General features: G+C 25.9%; 2 protein-coding genes across 2 annotated transcripts in view; both read right to left on the bottom strand.

Annotated features, from left to right (window-relative positions):
* Positions 1–7,223: 7,223 nt before the first annotated feature.
* Positions 7,224–10,234, bottom strand: LOC136082239 (uncharacterized). The gene is made up of 4 exons (XM_065800827.1): positions 10,136–10,234; positions 8,712–8,924; positions 8,235–8,496; positions 7,224–8,002 (listed from the first exon to the last, which is right to left on the bottom strand). The coding sequence occupies exons 2-4, from the start codon at positions 8,824–8,826 to the stop codon at positions 7,363–7,365; spliced, it is 1,017 nt and encodes a 338-aa protein (XP_065656899.1). The 5' UTR covers positions 8,827–8,924; positions 10,136–10,234; the 3' UTR covers positions 7,224–7,362.
* Positions 9,234–21,210, bottom strand: part of LOC136082506 (uncharacterized) — a 14,291-nt gene continuing 2,314 nt past the window's right edge. Inside the window, exons 3-14 of the mRNA XM_065801914.1 lie at positions 21,047–21,106; positions 19,188–19,306; positions 16,489–16,653; positions 16,183–16,362; positions 15,404–15,575; positions 14,995–15,178; positions 13,411–13,617; positions 13,009–13,199; positions 12,398–12,510; positions 11,326–11,538; positions 10,136–10,331; positions 9,234–9,278 (exon numbers count right to left, since the gene is read on the bottom strand). Coding sequence (XP_065657986.1) covers positions 9,234–9,278; positions 10,136–10,331; positions 11,326–11,538; positions 12,398–12,510; positions 13,009–13,199; positions 13,411–13,617; positions 14,995–15,178; positions 15,404–15,575; positions 16,183–16,362; positions 16,489–16,653; positions 19,188–19,306; positions 21,047–21,106 — 1,845 coding nt within the window. The remainder of the gene's footprint in view (positions 9,279–10,135; positions 10,332–11,325; positions 11,539–12,397; positions 12,511–13,008; positions 13,200–13,410; positions 13,618–14,994; positions 15,179–15,403; positions 15,576–16,182; positions 16,363–16,488; positions 16,654–19,187; positions 19,307–21,046; positions 21,107–21,210) is intronic.

Here is a 21,210-nt window from a genome sequence, read left to right as displayed (position 1 = left end):
TGAGAAATCCAAAAATAGCATTCTTAAGACTTGATTATCTCAAGAAATGCCTCATTTATCCAATTTTGTTCAAAACTATTGACTTGTAAATTAGTGATTTTCGGAGGTAAAATGAAGACTGTGGCCCAAAATCCCGAGTAAAAAGTTTAATTGTATATCATTATTTCATCTTAGGTCTACTGAAAAAAATTAGATTCATCAATTGTCTCTCTAATACGTGATCAAAATTTGCATTTAAAAATGGTGTCTTTTTAGAAAAATTTAAATTTTGTAACAAAAGCAATTAAAATATTTTTTAAAACATTTATTTGAATAAAACATCAAATAGTGTCATTTATTGACTAGTTTAGGACATTTATAGTCATGGTCAACGGGAGATACCCCCCCCCCCCACGGGTGGCCTTACGCCCCTCCCCCCAACCCCCTTTTTTTTTTTTTTTAGTTTTTTTTTGCATAAAATGAATAAATAATGCAAAAACATACAATTTAATTTTTAATTTTGAAAAAAAAAAATTTTTAATTATTTTAAATTGGTGACTTAAAACCTTCTTTTATATAAAAAACAAACATAAGTTTTGTTTTGTTCTACTTTTTAAAGGTATTTACTTGTTTGTATTTTCTTAAAGAATTACTTTTTATTTTATAGTTTTTATATTATTTTGTTAGGTAATAAATAATAAAAATAATTAATATGGAGAAATGTGACATTGGAAAAATTCTTAACATTCATTGCCACAAAACCGGATTTTCAAGAAAACAAGGTTTTGTTCAATTTAAAGATCTTCCTTGTGAAAAACAAGAAGAAATAATATGGCAAGCAAATTTAAAGGAAAAAGTTCAATAAGAATTATATGTTGTTATCATGAGCAATTCTATGGAAAATATTTTGAGAGAAAAATTACAAAGTGTTGCAATCCTTTTGGAACACACAAGGAAAGTAAAAAAATTGCTATAAAAGGTAATCTTACCTTATTTACAACAGAATTGATATGGAAATTAAAAGAAAACAATTTATTATTTATAAAATGTTTGATAATTTCAGTTATTTTAACCACGTAAAACTAAACTTGTTTTTTAGGTAATATAAAGATTTCCATAGACATGGCAAACTATTGGCAAAAAAATAATTTTTATGTAACCCCAGGTTGGAAATTCTGCAGTAAATGTTACAAAAAAGCAATAGAAACTGATGAAGATTTAAATTCACAGGAGGAATGGGAATCCAAAAGTGAGAAAAAAATTAAGTTAGATACCACTATAGAACTGCTTGGAATTTCACAAGTCAAACTAAAAAGTCTTTCAAAACACAGCAAATTGCCTGTAGCAAAACAAAAGTTTGAGAACACTATTGACAGAGTTGCAAAAATGGTCTCATTAGCATATAATATTAAAGAAACTTTTTTAACAACAGAAATAAAAAGCCCCATTTTAAACAAAAACATTAACAATGACTTTGAAGTGTCTGAGTATCTTGTTGGAACAGCAAGAAAAGTTAAAAATGAGAATGGAATTCTATCATTACCCGGAAAAAAAACTGGAAACCCACTTTCACCAGAAACAGTTAATTTAGTGATTAACTGTTAACAAAGTGATGAATTTCAAGAATGATGCCAGGAAAAGAAGATTATGTAAGTATTAAGAAAAACCAACATGTTCAAAAAAGATTATTGCTACTCAATCTTAATGAATTACATGTTGCATTTAAAAAAGACTACCCTAACGTCAAAGTCAGTTTGTCAAAATTTTGTTCTCTTAAACCTAAATGGTGTATTACAACTAATGCGTCCGGTACCCACAATGTATGTGTTTGCATACATCACCAAAATACAAAATTTCTCATTGATGCCAATAGGTGGAATAAAAGTTATAAAGATTTCATGGCATTGATTGTTTGCTCTCTTGAAAATGCAGAATGTATGTTGCATCGATGTAACCAATGCCCTGGTATTGAAGTGTTAAAAAGTTTTTTAGTGCAGGAGTTTATGGACCATGAGCATGAAGAAGATGTAGTATTTAAGCAATGGCAGAGTACCGATCGTACAACACTACTTTCACAGTCATTGCCACTAGATGAATTTAATGATTTATTATGTGACAGCATTGACAACCTTACCACTCATTCATATATTGCAAAAACACAAAGTAGGTACTTAAAAAACTGTAAAGAAAATCTTAACCAAAACAAATGCTTAATTTTAGGAGATTTTGCTGAAAACTATCAATATGTTGTTCAGGATGAGGTTCAAAGTTATCACTGGAGCAAAAGTCAATGCTCACTTTATACAATTGTACTTTATTTTATAGAGAACAAACTTCTAAAACATAAATCTTTTTGTTACCTTTCAGAAGATGTTGATCATGACACAGGATTTATTTAAAAGACACAGGAAGATATAACTAGAAATATCAAAGAACATCTACCTGATGTATCAAGTGTGAAATACTTTTCCGATGCTTGTGCAGCACAATTTAAAAATTTTAAAAATTTTATCAATCTTTGTCATCACAGTAAAGACTTTGATTTAAATGCTGAATGGGTATTTTTTGCTACCAGTCATGGTAAATCCCCCTGTGATGGTATTGGTGGGACTGTTAAAAGAGTAGTATGTCAAGAAAGTCTAAAACAAATAACTACTGGGCAGATTTTAGATGTTAATTTAATGTACTCCTTTTGTAAAGCCAAGATAAATGTAATTTATTTTAAGTTATTTTCAAAAGAAGAAATTGATCAAACACGAGCACAATTAGAAAAAAGATATTTAGGTGGAAGAACAGTTCCTGGCACAAGGATGTATCATCATTTTATTCCAATTGCTCCAAACACTATAAGTTATAAAAAAATAAGTACTGATGCATGCACTGAAATATTTGATAACATTCCAAAAAGCAAACATTATGTAGATATTTCATTAAATATTAAAAAAATGGATTATATTGCATGTTTTTATGATGGATTTTGGTGGGTAGGGATTGCTGAAGATGTAAGTGAGCTTGATATAAAAGTCAGATTCATGCATCCACATGGACCAGGTAAAAACTTCTTTTGGCCAATGAGAACTGATGAGTGTTGGGTGCTCAATTCTGAAGTTATATGCCTAATTTCTACACCGCGAACAATATCAGGTCGTACATACAACATATCTGATTTAGATTTGAAGAATATAAACTGTTGGTTACAAAAAAAAATTAATTATGTTTAAAATAATTTTGTTTTTATTTTATTTACCTATTTTGCATTTAAAATGTCTTTTATTTTTTTCAAATTCTTGAATTGTAGGCTGAGAAGGAGGGGTGGGGGTTTAAATAAATCACAAATCACTCCCATCTTATTATGTCAATGACTATATTAGTCTAAAACTACATAAAGATATTGATTGTCAAAATGTTTTAAAAACGTTTTAATATCTTTGGTTTTAAAATTTATGACTTAAAATCGTAAAAAGATCTTTGAAATAAGAGGTAAGTATTTATCGATTTGAAGTAACGCAAATAAACTGTTTCTCAAACTTAAACTGAAAAAATATGTTTTTAAAATGTATTTTAACAATCAACTATTATTTATTCATTTTATGTAAAAAAAAAAAAAAAAAAAATCTAGGGAGATGGGGGGAGGCGTGGGGGCCTCCCGTGGGAGGGGAGGGCGTCTTCTATGGCCCATGACTATAAATATCCTAAACTAGTCAATAAATAACACTTTTTGATGTTTTATTCAAATAAATGTTTTACAAAATATTTTAATTGCATTTGTTACAAAATTTAAATTTTTCTAAAAAGACACCATTTTTAAATGCAAATTTTGATCATGTATTAGAGAGACAATTGATGAATCTAATTTTTTTCAGTAGACCTAATATGAAATAATGATATACAATTAAATTTTTTACTCGGGATTTTGGGCCACAGTCTTTATTTTAACTCCAAAAATCACTAATTTACAAGTCAATAATTTTGAACAAAATTGGACAAATGAGGCATTTCTTGAGATAATCGAGTCTTGAGGGTGCTTTTTTTGGATTCCTTAAGTTAAAATCTATTAGAGTACCAAATTTTCAGGAAACTTCCCCAAGCCATTATGAAGATACTGTATGTCAAAGTTGCTTTGTAGTCATTTCAGAAAATCACTAAAATGCTGAGTCAGCATTATTTCAAGTGACGATATCTATGGAACCAATTGGTATTTTTAACTAAAATTTTTGCAGTTATATTTTTTTGATATGGACTGCAAGTGGTGTAAAAATAAACAAATTCTGAGACGTAAGGGTGTCGAAAATTATTTTTTTGGATGATTTCATATATTTTTGCCCGTAGGCAAAATATCAAAAGAATATATTTTGACTACATTTCAAATGATGCAATTGTATTATTAAATTAAATTTTATATTGCATAAAGTTTAAATTAGAAGAACATTATGCTACTTGTTCAACAATTCCAGGAACAAAAACCATTGTTTTATACCACAATCATTATCTACTTTACAGATGAGACAGGTGTCATTTGACAATATGTATACTAATGTATATGTACCTGAAATGCAGCATATAGTTACACTTGCTTCTCTTTTTCACCAGGATTTAATTTAACATGTGTTTATGATGCAAAATGATTTTTAGGCAATATTATAGAAATATCTAAAGAAAATCATAATGTTTTTATCAAGTTCATGAAGCAGTCTATTTCCTTAAACACTTTTACTCGGCCACAAATAAAAGGTATTTGCCGTGTTCCAATAACGCATGTTTTATGCAAAACTTCATCTTTAAAAGTTCAATCAACTATATCTTTTTTTTTGTTGGCTTTTTGCCACTGATTAAAAGTGATATCTTCCATGCTATGTCTATCAAACAAAGCAGTAAGATACTCTTTTAGTGTGTTGGTATCTGGGCAGTTATTGCAACTGTGCAGCATGCAGTCTCGATTTGTTAAGTCACATACAAATAATGTAAGAGGTCTTTATAGTCTGAAATATCTGGTATTTGTAATGCTAAAAGTTTTGCATTTTGGCCGTACTCACAAACACATACTTAATGGAGACCTGAAGCACCTCCAATAGGAATACACTACTTTGGTCTAAGTTTTTTAGCAAAAATTATTTAAAAGATTCAATTTTTATATTGATTGTTTATTGCATAATAATATTATTTATTACATAATCAACATTGCATTATGTTGACAAGTCAAATAACTCTTAAAACTTGGTATAAGTTGTAATCTTATAACTTGGTATAAGTTGTAATCTTATAACTTGATATAAGTTGTAATCTTATAACTTGGTATAAGTTGTAATCTTATAACTTGGTATAAGTTGTAATCTTATAACTTGGTATAAGTTGTAATCTTATAACTTGGTATAAGTTGTAATCTAAATTTAAAAATGATAATCAAATAAGTCAAATTAATGAGGAAGGGTGGATGCGTGAATGCATTGAAAAAATATTATAAAATTTATAGTCATGATATTAAATATTAGGTAAATTAGACTAAAAGTCTTTCATTTCAGTTTTACCTAATAGGCTACTAATAAGTTTTATACAAAAACATTAAAAACTAAATTTCAGTTTTTATGTGTATGTTTAGTGGTGTGTTTGGGCATAAAGGCATTTTATACATCAGACATAAAACCAGACACACCATGTAAGGAGAAGTGTTCAATTACACTTTTTTTCTAAGTTCTGGAAAAAATGTGAATGTTAAAAAGTAAATAATCAGAAAAGGGGGGTGGGTAGGAAAGAGCTAGGGCTATCTAAAAATTGAGTTTAATTCAGGCTTAATTAAAGACTTATTTCTAGTACTGATTATGAAATACTTTTAAACTCATACATACTTTGTATTACAATATCTAATACAAACTAAAGTGCAACAATAACTTTATTTTTATTGTTTTTAATGTATTTTGGGTAATTTTCATTGTTCTTATTTTGTCACCATGATTACCCACTATTTTTTTTCTGAAATCACTGTAATAAAGTCTGTTAAATTAGAAGAAAAAAAAAATCCTTTTAAAACCAGTATTGATCCTAGGTTACCGGTGGTTTGAAATGGAGGCACATTTTCCTAAGTTTTAGCCGCAGCCATTTTTAGAGGTCTATAATTTTTTACTGAATTGTATCTTATTAGTAAATTTCTAAAAATTTAGAAGCCTACCATATATAGAAACTAAAAAAATATTTCTTTTCACTTCTTAAACTGCAGGTTTTGTATATTGACTCATCAAAAATCAACTTTTTATACTTGCAAACAATTTTTTCGGTTTTTTAGGTAGACATGGAAAAAATGTGATATTCAAGAATTCAATGTCAAAGTTTTATTAAAGTAAGTCTAGAGTTGTATACAATAAAAAAACTAGAAGGTTTTCTGAAATTTCGTTTCTAAAATATAGAGCTTCAAAATATGAACAAATCATGTTTTTACTACTGAAGTTTTTATTTTTGGAAAAATCAGAAATTTTGAATGAACACCATATCTCATGAACCACAAAAAATTTTATGCTGAAATTAGCAGGAATTGCTTTTCTGATGGATATTAACAAAACCACTAAGTTTCATCAAAATCTGAGGGGTCCATGTTGAAATCCTAAAATTTTGGTCCATTTGGCATGGAATGACCCATATACAATAATATTAATTCAAAAAATTATCTGATGACACTATAGCTTTTAAAAAAAAATTTTGATACTCAATTAAACAGTTAAAAACAATAAAAATTTAACTAATAAACAAAAAAATAACTTTTTAACAAAAAATGCTGTTTAGTATGCAGTACAACTTGCATAAGCATTTTTAAGGTTTTAAAACCATTGAATTAAAAACCTAATAACTTTTCTGAAAAATTTTTACCTGGAAGGAACTGTTGTGGTGAAACTCTAACTACATGTTGTGGTGTTATGGGCTTGACTAAAACAACACACTTTGCAGAGGTTTCCTTATCACAAATCTCAAAAACTCCAATATCTTTAAAATCGAAAGCTAGAATGCAAGCATGTGATTTTAAATTACTATCTAAGAGTAAAACATCTGGGAACTCTAAAAGTTGGCAAACTCGTTTAATAAACACACAATGAAGAGGTCTATTTTCGTTGGAAAGGTCATCAGGGTGTAATTTATTTTTCCATTGCACCCATACTCTTTCCCCAGCATTAATTTCTAACAGACACAATGAAAAGTTATTGTTTCTGAGTTCCAACAAATGTTCTTTTCTTTTTTCCAACACTTGCACAACAAAAGTAGCTTTTGAACAATAGCCTTCAACACCAGGATTAACAATCTTGTTTCCAGGTTTAGCAACCTCAGTAATAAAATAAAAAATACCAGGTTTTGTAAATGTTTGAAAATAAGTTCCACTAGGAGATGAGTGCTCAGCATTTTTTAAACTGATATCCCACCGTGCTTTAAACAATACTTTACTTCAGTTACAGAGTGATAAATGCAACAGTCATTCCAAACCCAACGGATTGTGTCTCCTTTATAGAGTTTTAAAAGAGGCTTCTTAAATCCTTCATCAGTTACTTCAACATCGATAATGGGCTTTGGTCTCACAACAACTTTTAATGATGGATGTTCAGCGAATGCAAAAAAATACTCATTGCTACAATTAAATTCCTGAGTCCAAGTTTGTGTGTGTTGTAAAACAGCTCCACTTGTAAAACCATTACAAACTGCAACACCACTTTGCTGTACTTGGTAAATACTTTGATTAATTAAATGTTTAGCATCAGACATAAGTTGGAAAGTAATAGCTTCACCTTCAAATATTGAGACTTCATTTGGTTTAAACTGAATTGAATTGATTGAAACAACTTTGCTATTCTTTTCAACAACACCGCCATGTTCTTGATATTTTAAGGTACAGTACTCGACTTCAGAATCTTTTTTTTCCTTTTTTACTGATTTAGTCACACTTTTTTGTTGAGTTTTTTTGTTCTTGTGGGTGTTTGGCTGATTTTTTTCATCACTTGTGTTTGCTGAATCTGTAGTCGTCCAGTCCAGAGGTTTTACCCAGAAACGTCTTTAAATAAAATAACATTTATAACAAGAAGATGATTATGATGATTATGATGATGATGACGATAATGATGATGATGATGGTAGCGGTGGTGGTGGTGGTGGTGGTGGTGGTGATGATGATGTTCTAAAGCAAGTCTTTAAATATGAAACGAACATCTACTTATTAAAAAGATTAATGGAAACATTGAAACATATGTAAAATAACTTTTGCCACTGATCTTAAAACATCTCACCTTGATGTTAACACCTTGCTTGGTAAGGTTCCTTTAATTAAAGCAACAGCTCTAACAAATTTCAGCCCAGAATTTTCTAAAGCAACACCATTATGTTCATCATAACGTTTTGTTTGTGGATCACCAATTACAGGCATGGTTCCATCTGTTGTATAATAAACATCAGCACCTTGAAGGTCTATCGAAAGAAAAACTTTATGCCCTTCTTTCACACTGCCTCCATTATAATCTGATACTATTTCTGGTGCTTGAACTTTTTCATCTGACAAATTAAAAAAAGGAACAAAATCTTTAAATGTTTAAACTCCTTACTAAGAGTTATTATAAATTAAAACTTTAAATAATAAAATATTTTAAATATACATTGTATTTAATATCAGAAAATAATTATTAATATTGTAATATAGTTTGAAACTTAGCTCAATTTATAAATACAAAAAAGAAACTTCAAAATTAATGAACATATTAAAAAGACACCTGAGTCAGCAACATAAACATAACATTCATATTTTCCATTTTGAGATGTTACTTCAACAACAAAAACACCACTCTGAACAAATGATATTACTCGACCAGTATGAGGAATAAACATACTTCAGCCTCAACTAATTCATCAGTATCTCTTTGTTTAACATTCCATTTCCATGTGTCTTCTTTTTCTTTATTATATGTAAACAAAATATCCTTCCCCTGCATAAGTAAAATGTTTTGTAACTTTCACCATTTTAAACCCAGTTTACTTCAAACAACTTTTAAATAATATTTTTCATAATAAGTTTGAATGCTCAATAAAACACAACCTGACACAAACTAAGGCTTAATGCAGAGTAGTTTCAATTATTGTTGCTACCAATATTTTATACAAAAAATTAACATTTCAATTACAGATTTTTATTTTTTATAATTTGCCTCCTACTACGATAGGGGCTAATCATTTCCTTTTAAAACCAACTCTCTTGGTTAAGACAAATTAGACAAAAAGATAAGTACTACTAATCACTACCCTGCCCTACCACACCAAAAGGAAGCAAGTCCATTTTCAGCCTACAATAAAATTAATTATCTGTTGAAATTAGGAAACAAGTCCCACATTATGGTATATACAAGTTTTACAACATTTTAAACCCTATAGAGTATTACTATTGCATATAATTGCATTGAACCCAGAAGAGTTTTAAAAATAAATTAGTTCTAAGTCTTTTACAAAATCATGTTTCAGTGACTTGCTTCCTTCTGCCTCGGTGGGGCAGTTGACTTGGTGAAGTAATTGACACCAGTTGACTTGATACAAATCAATAATCTTCCTAAATCTTTTTAACTTTCAATTTTAAAAAAAATTTAATCTTAATTTTAATTGTTTTGGATCAATCAAAATATTTCTGGATCCAAAACATCCAAACATTATAGTTGAATAAAAATATAAAAAGTGAAATCAATACAGAAAAAAATGTTTAAACAAAAGTATTATAATAACCATCAAATTAGTCAACAATATTTTTTTAATATATTTTTTTTTGCAACGATTAAAAACCATCTGTCATGTTTTAAATATAATGATCGAAAATAATGATAACTATAATAATAAAGTAAAAAACTGTTTTACTATTATACTAAACAGAGTTACTTACTTTATTTTAAAGTTACCCTTGAAAAAAAGAGTATGCTACTATAAAAAAATTCAAACCAGTCAAATTTTGTTATTTATCACCAATATTGAATAAATAACCAAACTTTATATGGTGTAAAGGAAAAGAAAAAAAAAGAAAAAAAAAAGAAAAAATTTCTTTTAGCAATTGGCTACACTTTAAACCAAAGTTTTGGCAAAAACCAATAAAAATCATTTCCTGCTCTATACTTTGAAAATAAGCGTTAGAAAAAATATTTTATTATGTAAGTTTTACCTTAATAGTATGAATAGTGTCTTGGCGAAAAAATGAAGGATCAATATTTTTAACAATACAATCAGTTTCTGCTGAATCCACCAACACTGTGCTCCATATTCTAGGTGAAAACTCTGATAACTGGTCTTTCTTGGTAAGTGACACACAAGTATAATGGTAAACTCCTGGTTGAGAAAAATGTTGACTATGACATCGTCTAATGATTAAAAAAAAAATTATTTATTTTATTGCAGTTCTTATATCCAATACTTAATTATCCATAAGACATTATTAAAAACTTTTAACTATGTATATAGTAAGTAACTGACTTCAATAAAAGTAACTGACTTTAATAAAACTAGGCTGAATTGAATAAAAGTTAAAGTATAAGTTTTAAGTTGAAAATAATTTTAAAGTTTTAACTTTAAAAGTTTTAAGTTTTAACTTGAAAATAATTTTAAAGTTTTAACTTTAAAAGTTTTAAGTTTTAACTTGAAAATAATTTTAAAGTTTTAACTTTAAAAGTTTTAAGTTTTAACTTGAAAATAATTTTAAAGTTTTAATTTTAAAATAGCCTATTTTGACTACCATAATGGCTGACTTTAATAAAACTTAGGATGAAAAAAAGCAAAAAAATCATAAGTGTTAATTTTAAAATATACTTAGCACTTAGTTCAGATTTTTCTGACAACTTAAATTGTGTTTACTAATGCATATGATTGATTAAATGCAAAAAAATCAGGAGTCCCCACTCCTGATTTTTTTGCAGAGTTTCAACCTGGCGGTCAATTTGGAGAACAATGTATACATGTTACGCACCATGTTATATACAGGCTATGCTATATGGAATTAAAACATTTGGAACAAAATATGATAGTGGATGAAATGAATCATCTGGAAAAAACAGAAATGATAATCAGGTAGAAGCGTGAACAAAAACAATTAATGAACTAATGTGACGGACTAATTAAAAAGGTAGTTAAAGTAAAAACTGTTAGAGGTGGAAATTTATTTTTTAGGCCTGGAAAAAAAATAAAAAATTTACTTTTTGTTTTAAATTACTTTTTGAATAAGCAAAGGACTTTAATATAATGGAAAAAAAAATGAATTTTCACAAATATTTATATCATTATAGTAACTAATAAAAATCCATTTATAGTAAATAATGAAAAACATTCTGAGCAAAAAAAAGCAAAGCAAACCTGTATTACCTTTCTGTAAAAAGAACCTCATCAGCTTCTTTGTCTCCAGGTTTAAAATAAGTTATTGAACTTGAAACACCTTTTGGCCACATCCAACAAATAATATCTCCAGCACGAGCAACAGCAGGGTCAGGACGTACTGATTTCGGAGAAACTTGTACTTTTATTACTTCCTCTTTGAGTTCAACAACAACAGTCATTAAATGATGTGAAAAATCAATACTTTAAAAATAAAAGAACTTAACACTCAATAAAACATCAAAACATAGTAAATAAACACATCTAATAAAATAAACTATAAAAAGATTTAGTTAAATAAATACTATTTTTAATAAAAAAAAGCCATCAAAATAAGTAACTACATTCAAAATAATTACAAATACCTGACATTTTACATGATGTATACAGGATTATACATTTTATGTAAGAGAGGAGGGGTAGGAGGGGAAATATTTAAAGGGAGATCTCAGATTCTAAGACTCAATCCCTATTTTTCATAAAGAGAAATTTTAATGTACAATAATAAAAATTTTAATAAAATTATAAAAATAAACATTTTTGTAAATTTTTACTACTTCTTTTTATATTCAATACAAACACATTTTAAGTTATTCAAAGAACTAAGTCTTTTTGGTTCAGATAAAGATTTTTTTATTTTAACTTGGCATTTTTACAGAACCCTTTTTGTTCATAACCATTCTCTAAACTTAAAATAATATATACATATTTAATATTAAAAAATTTTGTATAACTTTACAAAATGATGACTACAATCTTGCAAATATTTCTTAAATAAATTTTTATTGAGAGAAAATTTATATTATTTTAAGTTTTTTTTATTAAAATAACATACACTTTAATACACAATATCAAAATTAAAATCATATATATATGTATATATACATATATATATACATATATATATATATATATATATATATATATATATATATATATATATATATATATATATATATTCATATATATTCACATATATATATATATATATATATATATATATATATATATATATATATATATATATATATATATATATATATATGATGGAAAATAAACTTACCTTCGAAAGTTATAAGTACCAGTTTCATGGAAACGAAACATAAATGCACCTGTCTTATCTTGTAATGGACATTCAAATAGACTAGGTTCTAATGCCTCACCATTAACACCAATCTAAAATTTATAAGTTTTAGATGTTACTAATCCATGAGTCCAAATTGAATAAATAAAATACATAAAGTAAATATAAAATAAAATATATAACTTTAAATTAAAAATATTCAAAATTAAAATCTCATTAAAAAAAAAAACTTTAACACTATTATAAATCCACTAAATACATTAAATTTGCTGATTTTTTAAAAGCTATGTTTTCACTTATAAAGTAAACCAATTTATGTATCGATACCTGATCATACCATACTATATTGTTACTGGATTGTATTATATCATATCACTACTGGATCATATAACACCATATTACTACTTTTGCAGGGGTGGAAATTGGCACCAGGCATTACTAACCCCCCCCCCTACCCTGTGCAGAACATTTCTAAGACAAGCTAGAGGGGAGCAACCAACAATTGTTCATTTTGTCTGATAAAATAACCAGTAGTTGGTTACCCTACTCAAGTGGGTATTGGAGCTAATTTAAAAAAAAAAAATTTAAACCTGCTCAATTCCATAGATAACTCCCATCCACTTCCACCAAACAAAATCCCCTTTTTTTATTAATAAAGATTTCGGCATAAAACCAAGTTCTTTCAGTTTGACTTCATGATTTTGTGAACTTGGTTGAGAAATAAGGCAGCAAAATCTTTGAGGTGACCCAGTACCTTTGAAATTTTTTGCAGTAAATGTCTCTAAAGGAAATAAAAAGAAAGAAAAATGACAATAAATACCAACAAGTAAATCAATCAATAAACTTCATTATAATTTAAAGACGAAAAAAAAAAATGCAAACAAGATTAAAAAAAAAACTCATTAAAGTCTCATTTAAGTGTAATAAAAATACATTAATTTCTATTTAAATTCAAATTTTTATTAAAATCTAAATTAAAAAAATATGTTAACCTAATCCACATTTATCAACAGTTGTGGAAAACACACCAACAGATTTAAAAATATTTCGAAACACATGCTCCAGAATGGAACAACATTGTTTGGTAGCATCATTTAAAGAACTACTTTCACTGAGACGTAGAAAGAAAAAATCATCTTCCACTTCGGTGCCACTCCATGTCCACCAAATGCGGTCTCCCTGTATTACGGATCCTAAGGCTAAAAAATAAAGATGTGAAATATATATATATATATATATATATATATATATATATATATATATATATATATATATATATATATATATATATATGTAAACATATATATTAAACATATAATATATGTATATATTAATGTATATTGCTAATATTAATATATATTTCATATTCCTTATTTTAACATATAAAGGTGATAATTTGATAAAAAAAATTGAAATAAGTTCTTTGGTTGCCATTAAGTATGTCTTAGCAACATAAAGATCCCATTACACAGTATTTTGTAATTTTTAGTGTTTTTTATTTGTTTTTGATTTTGTATTCAATGGCTGATGATTGCCCTATAGACATGAAACTTAAAGAACCATAGAAAAAGTTTTTTTTTTTTCGTTAATATATATATATATATAAATATATATATATATATATATATATATATATATATATATATATATATATATATATATATATATATATATATATATATATATATATATATATATATATATGTATATATATACATGCATATATGTATATATATAAATATATACATATGTATATGTATGTATGTATGTATGTATGTATATATATATATATATATATATATATATATATATGTATGTATGTATATATATTTATATATATAAATATATATGCATATACATATGTATGTATATATATATATATATATATATATATATATATATATATATATATATATATATATGTAAATTATGTTGGTGTATTTTACAAAAAGAGTGCTCAATGTTCTTAAAGAACAGAGCAATAATAAATTAGTAAAAAACACTTATCTAACTTTTTCTTCAACTTGAAGTTTCACCATTGCTGGATCATCAGGAAGAGTATATGTATATATGTATATATACATATATATATATACATATATATATGTTTTTTTGTATATGTATAACTATATATGTATAACTATATATGTATATCTATATCCATATATATATATATATATATATATATATATATATATATATATATATATATATATATATATATATATATATATATATATATATATATATATATATATATATATATATATATATATATATATATATATATATATATATATATATATATATATATATATATATATATATATATATATATATATATATATATATATGGATATCTATATCTATATACATGTATATGTGTGTGTATATCTATATATATATATTTATGTGTGTGTATGTGTGTGTGCATGTGTGTGTGTGTATATATATACACACTATTTTGTTATCTTCAAATTATACAGAAAATTAATTTTACACCCATTTTTTAATAGTTTCATTATTTTAAAATACCATAATAAAAATCAAATGAATAAATTAAGGGAAAAACTTACCAGGAACAAATTCATCTCCTGTTATTTTAATGACATGCTGTTTTGGAGCAGGTTTTACTATTAAAACACATTTCAGTTGTGGTCGTTCTCCATCAAGAATTTCATAGATCCCAGCATTTGTGAATAGATATGAGAACAAACCTGCATAGCGAGCAGGGTAAGAATCTTCAGCAACAACTGTGTCCTAAATTTATTCAATAAATTGATTATTTTTAAGTTTAAACTATTCTAGATTTATAAATATAATAAAGTTTGAAAGACAAAAATATTTTTTATATTAATATTCAAAAATATTATTTTTTAAATCCTAAGTCAACATTATAGTTGTTGATTGTTAAACATAGTTAACAAAAACTTTTTACTCACAGTATTTAACATAACAAGTGATTAAAAACAAATTAAACAAAACCTCGTCTACACTTTGAACTTGGTTAAGTTCACATATCTTTTTGATAAGAACAGAATGAGCAGTTGTAGAAGACTTCTTGCTTTGACGCCAATGTACCCAAACTCTGTCTCCTACCAACACTTCATATAAGACATGTGTGAAACCAATGTCTTTAATGTCAAGCAAATGCTCCCTGAAATATTTTTATCTTGTCACAGAACCATAAATAAAAATAAATAAAAAAGCAAACATATAAAAATGAAATATAATAAAAAAAAACATAAAAATGCATAGAATGTAATATAATAAAGCTTGCAAAGAGCTTAAAAATACAGGACAACTATTAGTGCAGGAGCAAGTATCTTTTTTAATTCCGTTAAATCTGTGCCAAAAAAATTTGTTAAAAAATATACTACCTACATAGTATATTTATATAAACACTATGCTTATGGGTAGCTAAATTCATAGGGTATGTAATAAAAAAAATAATTTCAAATTCAAAAAAATTTAAAATATTCATTCCAAATTGTTTGTTAGTTAAATGTTCTATAAGATTTTATTTGAAACTAAATGTTTTGTTTATGTATTAAGAGGAGAGACATAGCATAATTTATGCATATGAGAAATGTATCTCAACTTACGATATGCTGGCCACTAAAAAGCTTGTTTTACTTCCGTGCAACAAAAACTAAATATTATACTGTTATTACATATAATATAGTTCAAGTTACAAAAATAAATCCATAAAAACTTTTATTCTTTGATTATAAGCAATAAAAACATAAAAATCTTTTGCGAACCTTGATTTTTCCACAACTTGAACAATACAAAAGGCTTTATCTTCAATTACTGATTGGGTTTCAAAAAAATAGATGCCAGGTATGTTAAAAGTTTGAAAGAATGCTCCAGAATGAGATGGCTCTTGTTTACTACTAAATTTTATGTAACCGCCATGATCTACACAATATATAAATAAAAAACTCCATTAATATTATCAAAGTATAATTGTTTTACATTATTGATTTATAATATTATACAAAATATATTAATAAAACATAATAAAAATAAACTATTTATTACATTTAACAAAAGTTATAAATAAATACTTTCTCTCTGTAATATTATGAAGTTCTGCACAGTTTTTCCATGTCCACCTAACAGTATCTCCTTTGTATAGTCTAACTACAGATCCAGCAAAACCTTCATCAGAAACTTTTACAATTTGAACTGGTTTTGGACTCACAGCAATTTTCAACAATGGAATATTTCCACTAAAAAAAACTTATATATATATATATATATATATATATATATATATATATATATATATATATATATATATATATGTATATATATATTTCTTATATATATACATATATAAAAGAAATTTTCAGAAATGTGTGTGTGTGTGTGTGTATATAAAGCGTGTACACGAAATGAATGCGAAAGAATAAGCACGTCATTTTTTTTAAGTTAGTTAAATACAGTGGTTGCATTAAAACCTTTTTAACTATTTTGTATTTTGTTCACAAGGTGTTGTGGTTTCAAAAAAATATGTTAGTTTTTGGATTTAACTTGAAATTAGTTTTTAAAATGACAAAAGAAGAAGGCATAAGAGAAAAAATTATGCACAAATATTTACAAAATCCTAACAGTAGCTACAATTCAATAGCAAAATCGTTGCAAATACATCCATACACTGTTAGTCGTGTTATTCAATGTTTTTCTCAAACAAAATCGATCAAATGCAAATCTGGTGGTGGAAAAAAGCAAGGTTTTAAAGATATAAAACTAGTTAGAAAACAGGTTAACAGTTTTAAGAATAACCCAAGCCTTCACTAAGGGAACGAGCAAAAATATATGAATTTTCTTATAGTTTTGTTGCAATAGTTAGAAACAAACATGGTTTTGTTTCTTTCAAAGCACAAAAAGTGCCCAACCATTCTGAAACCCAACAAAAAAGTGCAAGAACCTGCGGCAGAAAGTTGTATAACAATTTTATTTCTAAAAATTTGTGTATTATTGAAGACGATGAAACTTATATCAAGTATGATCATCAACAAATTCCTGGTGCTGTTTATTATATTGCCAAATATAGAGGAAAAGCAGATAAGAAATTTAAATACACAAAACATGACAAGTTCACTAAAAAAACTTTGATTTGGCAAGCTATTTGCAGTTGTGACAAAAAATCAGCACTTTATATTTCTCAAATATGTGTAAAAGAATGTTTACAAAATGCCTTTTACTTCTCATTAAATCAAACAATAACAGACCTGTGTTCTGGCCTGATTTAGTTTCAATTCATTATTGTAAACTAGCTATGGAATGATATAAAAAGAATAATGTGATATTTGTGCCTAAAACAAAGCCTCCAAACAGCCCAGAATTGAGAGTTATTGAAAAGTATTGGGCTATTATTAAAAAGAAAGAAAAAAAACAAAAAAGCTTTGCAGAAACATTAAAGATATTAAAATTTCATTTAAAAAAGCATCAAATAGTTTAATTCTTATTCTGTGTGCAAGCTTATGGGTACCGCTAAAGCAAAAGCTCGAAATTTTATTAGATTCCCACAGGAATAATTAATTTTTTTTTAATGTTTGATCTTCTTATATTATTGTATTAAAATTATTACTTGGTTTGAAATAAAAATTGAGGAGTACTTTTTTTTTAGTTGTTTTTCTACTTTCACATGTATATGTAAACAAAACATTTCTTTTTTGTGAAAGGAAATAAAAGCATTTCTGACCAAACATGGTCAAAATGCTTCTATTTCCTTTCACAAAAAAATTAAATTAAATTGCAAAAATATAAATATTAAACAGAAAGAGGCGCAAAGAACATGCTGATAACAAAATACCAACATAATCTTTTCAAAAAACCCCTTCAGATCATAACAATAATAGTAAAATATAGTAAATAAATCAAGCAAAACGTTCAGCTAAAAAATATTCAACTAAATACACCAATAGATTCAAAAATAGTAAAAAAGATATAATATTTAAAAACACAAATAGAAAAAAAAAGAAGAAATATTTAAAAATACAAATAACCGGCAGTAGTCAAATAGAAAAAGAAAATATTTATAAATACAAATAGTCAAAAAGAAGATATAATACTTATAAATATTGATAGTCACACATAGTCAAAAAAAGAAGATATAATATTTAAAAACACAAACTTTCAAAAAATATTATATTCAAGCTATAATACATAAAAATTACATATAATATTCAAAAATACTAACAGGCAAATAAGTAATGTTTAAAAAACTTCTTTGAAAACAAAATTATAAAACTATAAGTAAAAAATTTTTTCATAAGATTTGAAATATAATTTTTTGTTTAAAACTGAAATGAATTTAATGATTTTGCCATATTTAAATTGTTCTTTAGAAAATAATTCCATAGCTAAAGTCCTCTATAACTTATACTATATATTCTGTGTATTTGTTTACTTTTCAAAGTAAAACTTCTCATTCAAAATTTTATTAAATTTACTTATAAAAATTTTAGAAGTTAGATTATTGGTATATATATACATAAAGTTTAAGTGTTGGTAAATATTTATTTGATATATTTTTATCATTTTTTCATATCTATCATTAAAGGTTTAGTGTGGTCACCCTGTTTTTTGTTGAATATAATTCTACAAGCATATTTTTGTAAAGAAAGGAATTTTTTTAAGTTTAAATAATTCTTTTAAGTTAACTTAATAATAAAAATTATAAGTAACTTTAATAAATAAAAACAAGTCAACACAATACAATATTATAAACTCAAAAATAAAAAACAAAGTATCCTACCATTTAAAATAATAATCACGTGCAAGGTTAAATTCTTGAATCCATATCCCAGTAGGTAAAAGAGCTTTGGTTTCAAAACCACCATCTACTTGTAAGCAGCTGTCTTGGTCACAGTAAACCTAATGCCATACAAATACGCTTTTTCAAAAATTTGAAATTTTAAGTTGACTTAAATGACAACTAATTGTAAATAAAATGATTTTATTAGCAAAAATTTTATTCAAAAGTGGTTTTAAAAAAAAATTATACAAAAATATTATTATAAACAATATAACTCCATAGGTAATTACTATTAACAAACACATCATCTATAAAAGTGAGATTTTCAGAAAGATTATAATAATGCTAAGAAACACTACTGAAGCTATGGTGTTTAGAGGAATCCTAAGATTACTTTTCTTTTTTATTTATTTAAGCTAATCTAGGTTTTAACAGCCAATTTGTGCTAAAACAAACCTAACTTTAATTTGAAGTCTTTGAGTGTCTTAGATTCCACAATGTTTTGGTATAAGATATTTCCAAATTTTAGATCTTATGTTAATTGAGGAGGAAACCTCATATTACAACCTCTTGTAGTAGAAGCTATTAAATTATAAGGCGAGTGTTCCGAGGTTAAATTACCTAGTTGTTTTTCTAGCTTGAAAAACTGAATTAAATCATTATAATTGTGTCTGAGGAAAAATAGCTTACACATAAAAACCTTTACACTAAAATTTGAGAAAAAAAGTTACTATGAAGAACCTTTAATTTGTCAAGAACACTTGCTTTACCCACTCATCTAATACAACTTAATTTGAGTCATGAACTCAAAATGGCTTAGAAGTTAGATAAGAACATTTAAAAAAAAGTTCTTTGTAAACAAATTGTGCCTTACCAATCAGTAAATAGACCATTGACCATGCAAAAAAGATAAAATGTTTTAGCACAAAAATATACACTATTATAGAAACTGGTGTCAAAATTAGTAATTCAAGGATGCAAGCACTAATAATGAGATAAAAAAGAAGTTAAAACAAGCAATTAGTAATTTTGTGTTATTTTTTTTAACGAAAAAAAAAATTTATAATGGACATTTAGTTTCTAGGTTTCATTATGTTTCTGACTTAATATTGACAACAATTTAAATATCACTAATTCACAGTGAGACATACTCAAGCCTAAAAATAATGTTTTCGAATTTGATAAAATCAATTTTCTACTAAGAATCTTCTTAGAAGAATTAGTAGAAACTAATAATAATATTTTCTAGTGAACTATTTTCTGTTACTTGACTAATATTTCTATCATTTTTCAGGGTCATAGCACTTACTCTTAAAAAAGATGAGTAACTATTTTAAATTTATTTTTAGTTGGTATTATTTAAAGAAACTTTTTGTTTTTTCAGACAAATTTATTCAATAAATATGCCATAACAAAAATTTGTCTTGACTTTTTCGTTTGTATTGATTCTTTTTATAAACCATAATAATAAAAAAATATGACATAAAAATGTAGCTTGATTGATCTTAAAAAGAATAATATTAAAAAAAAAATCAAACGCCTTTGATTTTTAAAATTTATTTCAAAAACAATAAGAATCCTAAACTATTTGTTTAGTTACAGTGGCACCTTTTAACATTATATATTATATACTAACTATGAAATGTAAAATTTTTATTTGTAGTGTCTGAGGTTGTATTTTCTTATTAGCTCATCTGTTTTTATAAAAACTACTAGAACAAAATTACTAAAAATAATTTGATTATATAAGTATTATGGTTATAATAGTTTTTAGTTTTAAAAGATTTTTTATTATTAAAAATATTTTTTATCAATAAAAATAAAAAGATCATGCAGTTATACATGATATGTTGTTATACCTGATATATTGGCTGTTTTCCAACATTTGATGTTAAATTTTCCAACTCAAATGTTACAGTCTAAAATTTTTAAAAACAATAAAAAAGGTAAAAAAATGAAACCATAAATAAAACACTTTTTAAAACTTTGTTTAATACTCAAGTGAACAATATTTTAGTTTGAC

This window comes from Hydra vulgaris, chromosome 07 (genome assembly GCF_038396675.1).
Source record: "Hydra vulgaris chromosome 07, alternate assembly HydraT2T_AEP".
In the NCBI taxonomy this organism is placed as follows: domain Eukaryota; kingdom Metazoa; phylum Cnidaria; class Hydrozoa; order Anthoathecata; family Hydridae; genus Hydra; species Hydra vulgaris.
The sequence above is the reverse complement of the archived record's forward strand: the minus strand, read 5'-3'. Positions and strand labels throughout refer to the sequence as shown.

Bases quoted from the DNA above. Each gene is read 5' to 3' on its own strand.
- LOC136082239 (XM_065800827.1), bottom strand. From the start codon at position 8,826: ATGTTTATTCCTCATACTGGTCGAGTAATATCATTTGTTCAGAGTGGT. The intron at 8,497-8,711 runs GTGTCTTTTTAA...TTAATTTGTCAG, and splicing joins TGTTTATGTTGCTGACTCAG to ATGAAAAAGTTCAAGCACCA. The intron at 8,003-8,234 runs GTGAGATGTTTT...TTTTATTTAAAG, and splicing joins AGCAAGGTGTTAACATCAAG to ACGTTTCTGGGTAAAACCTC.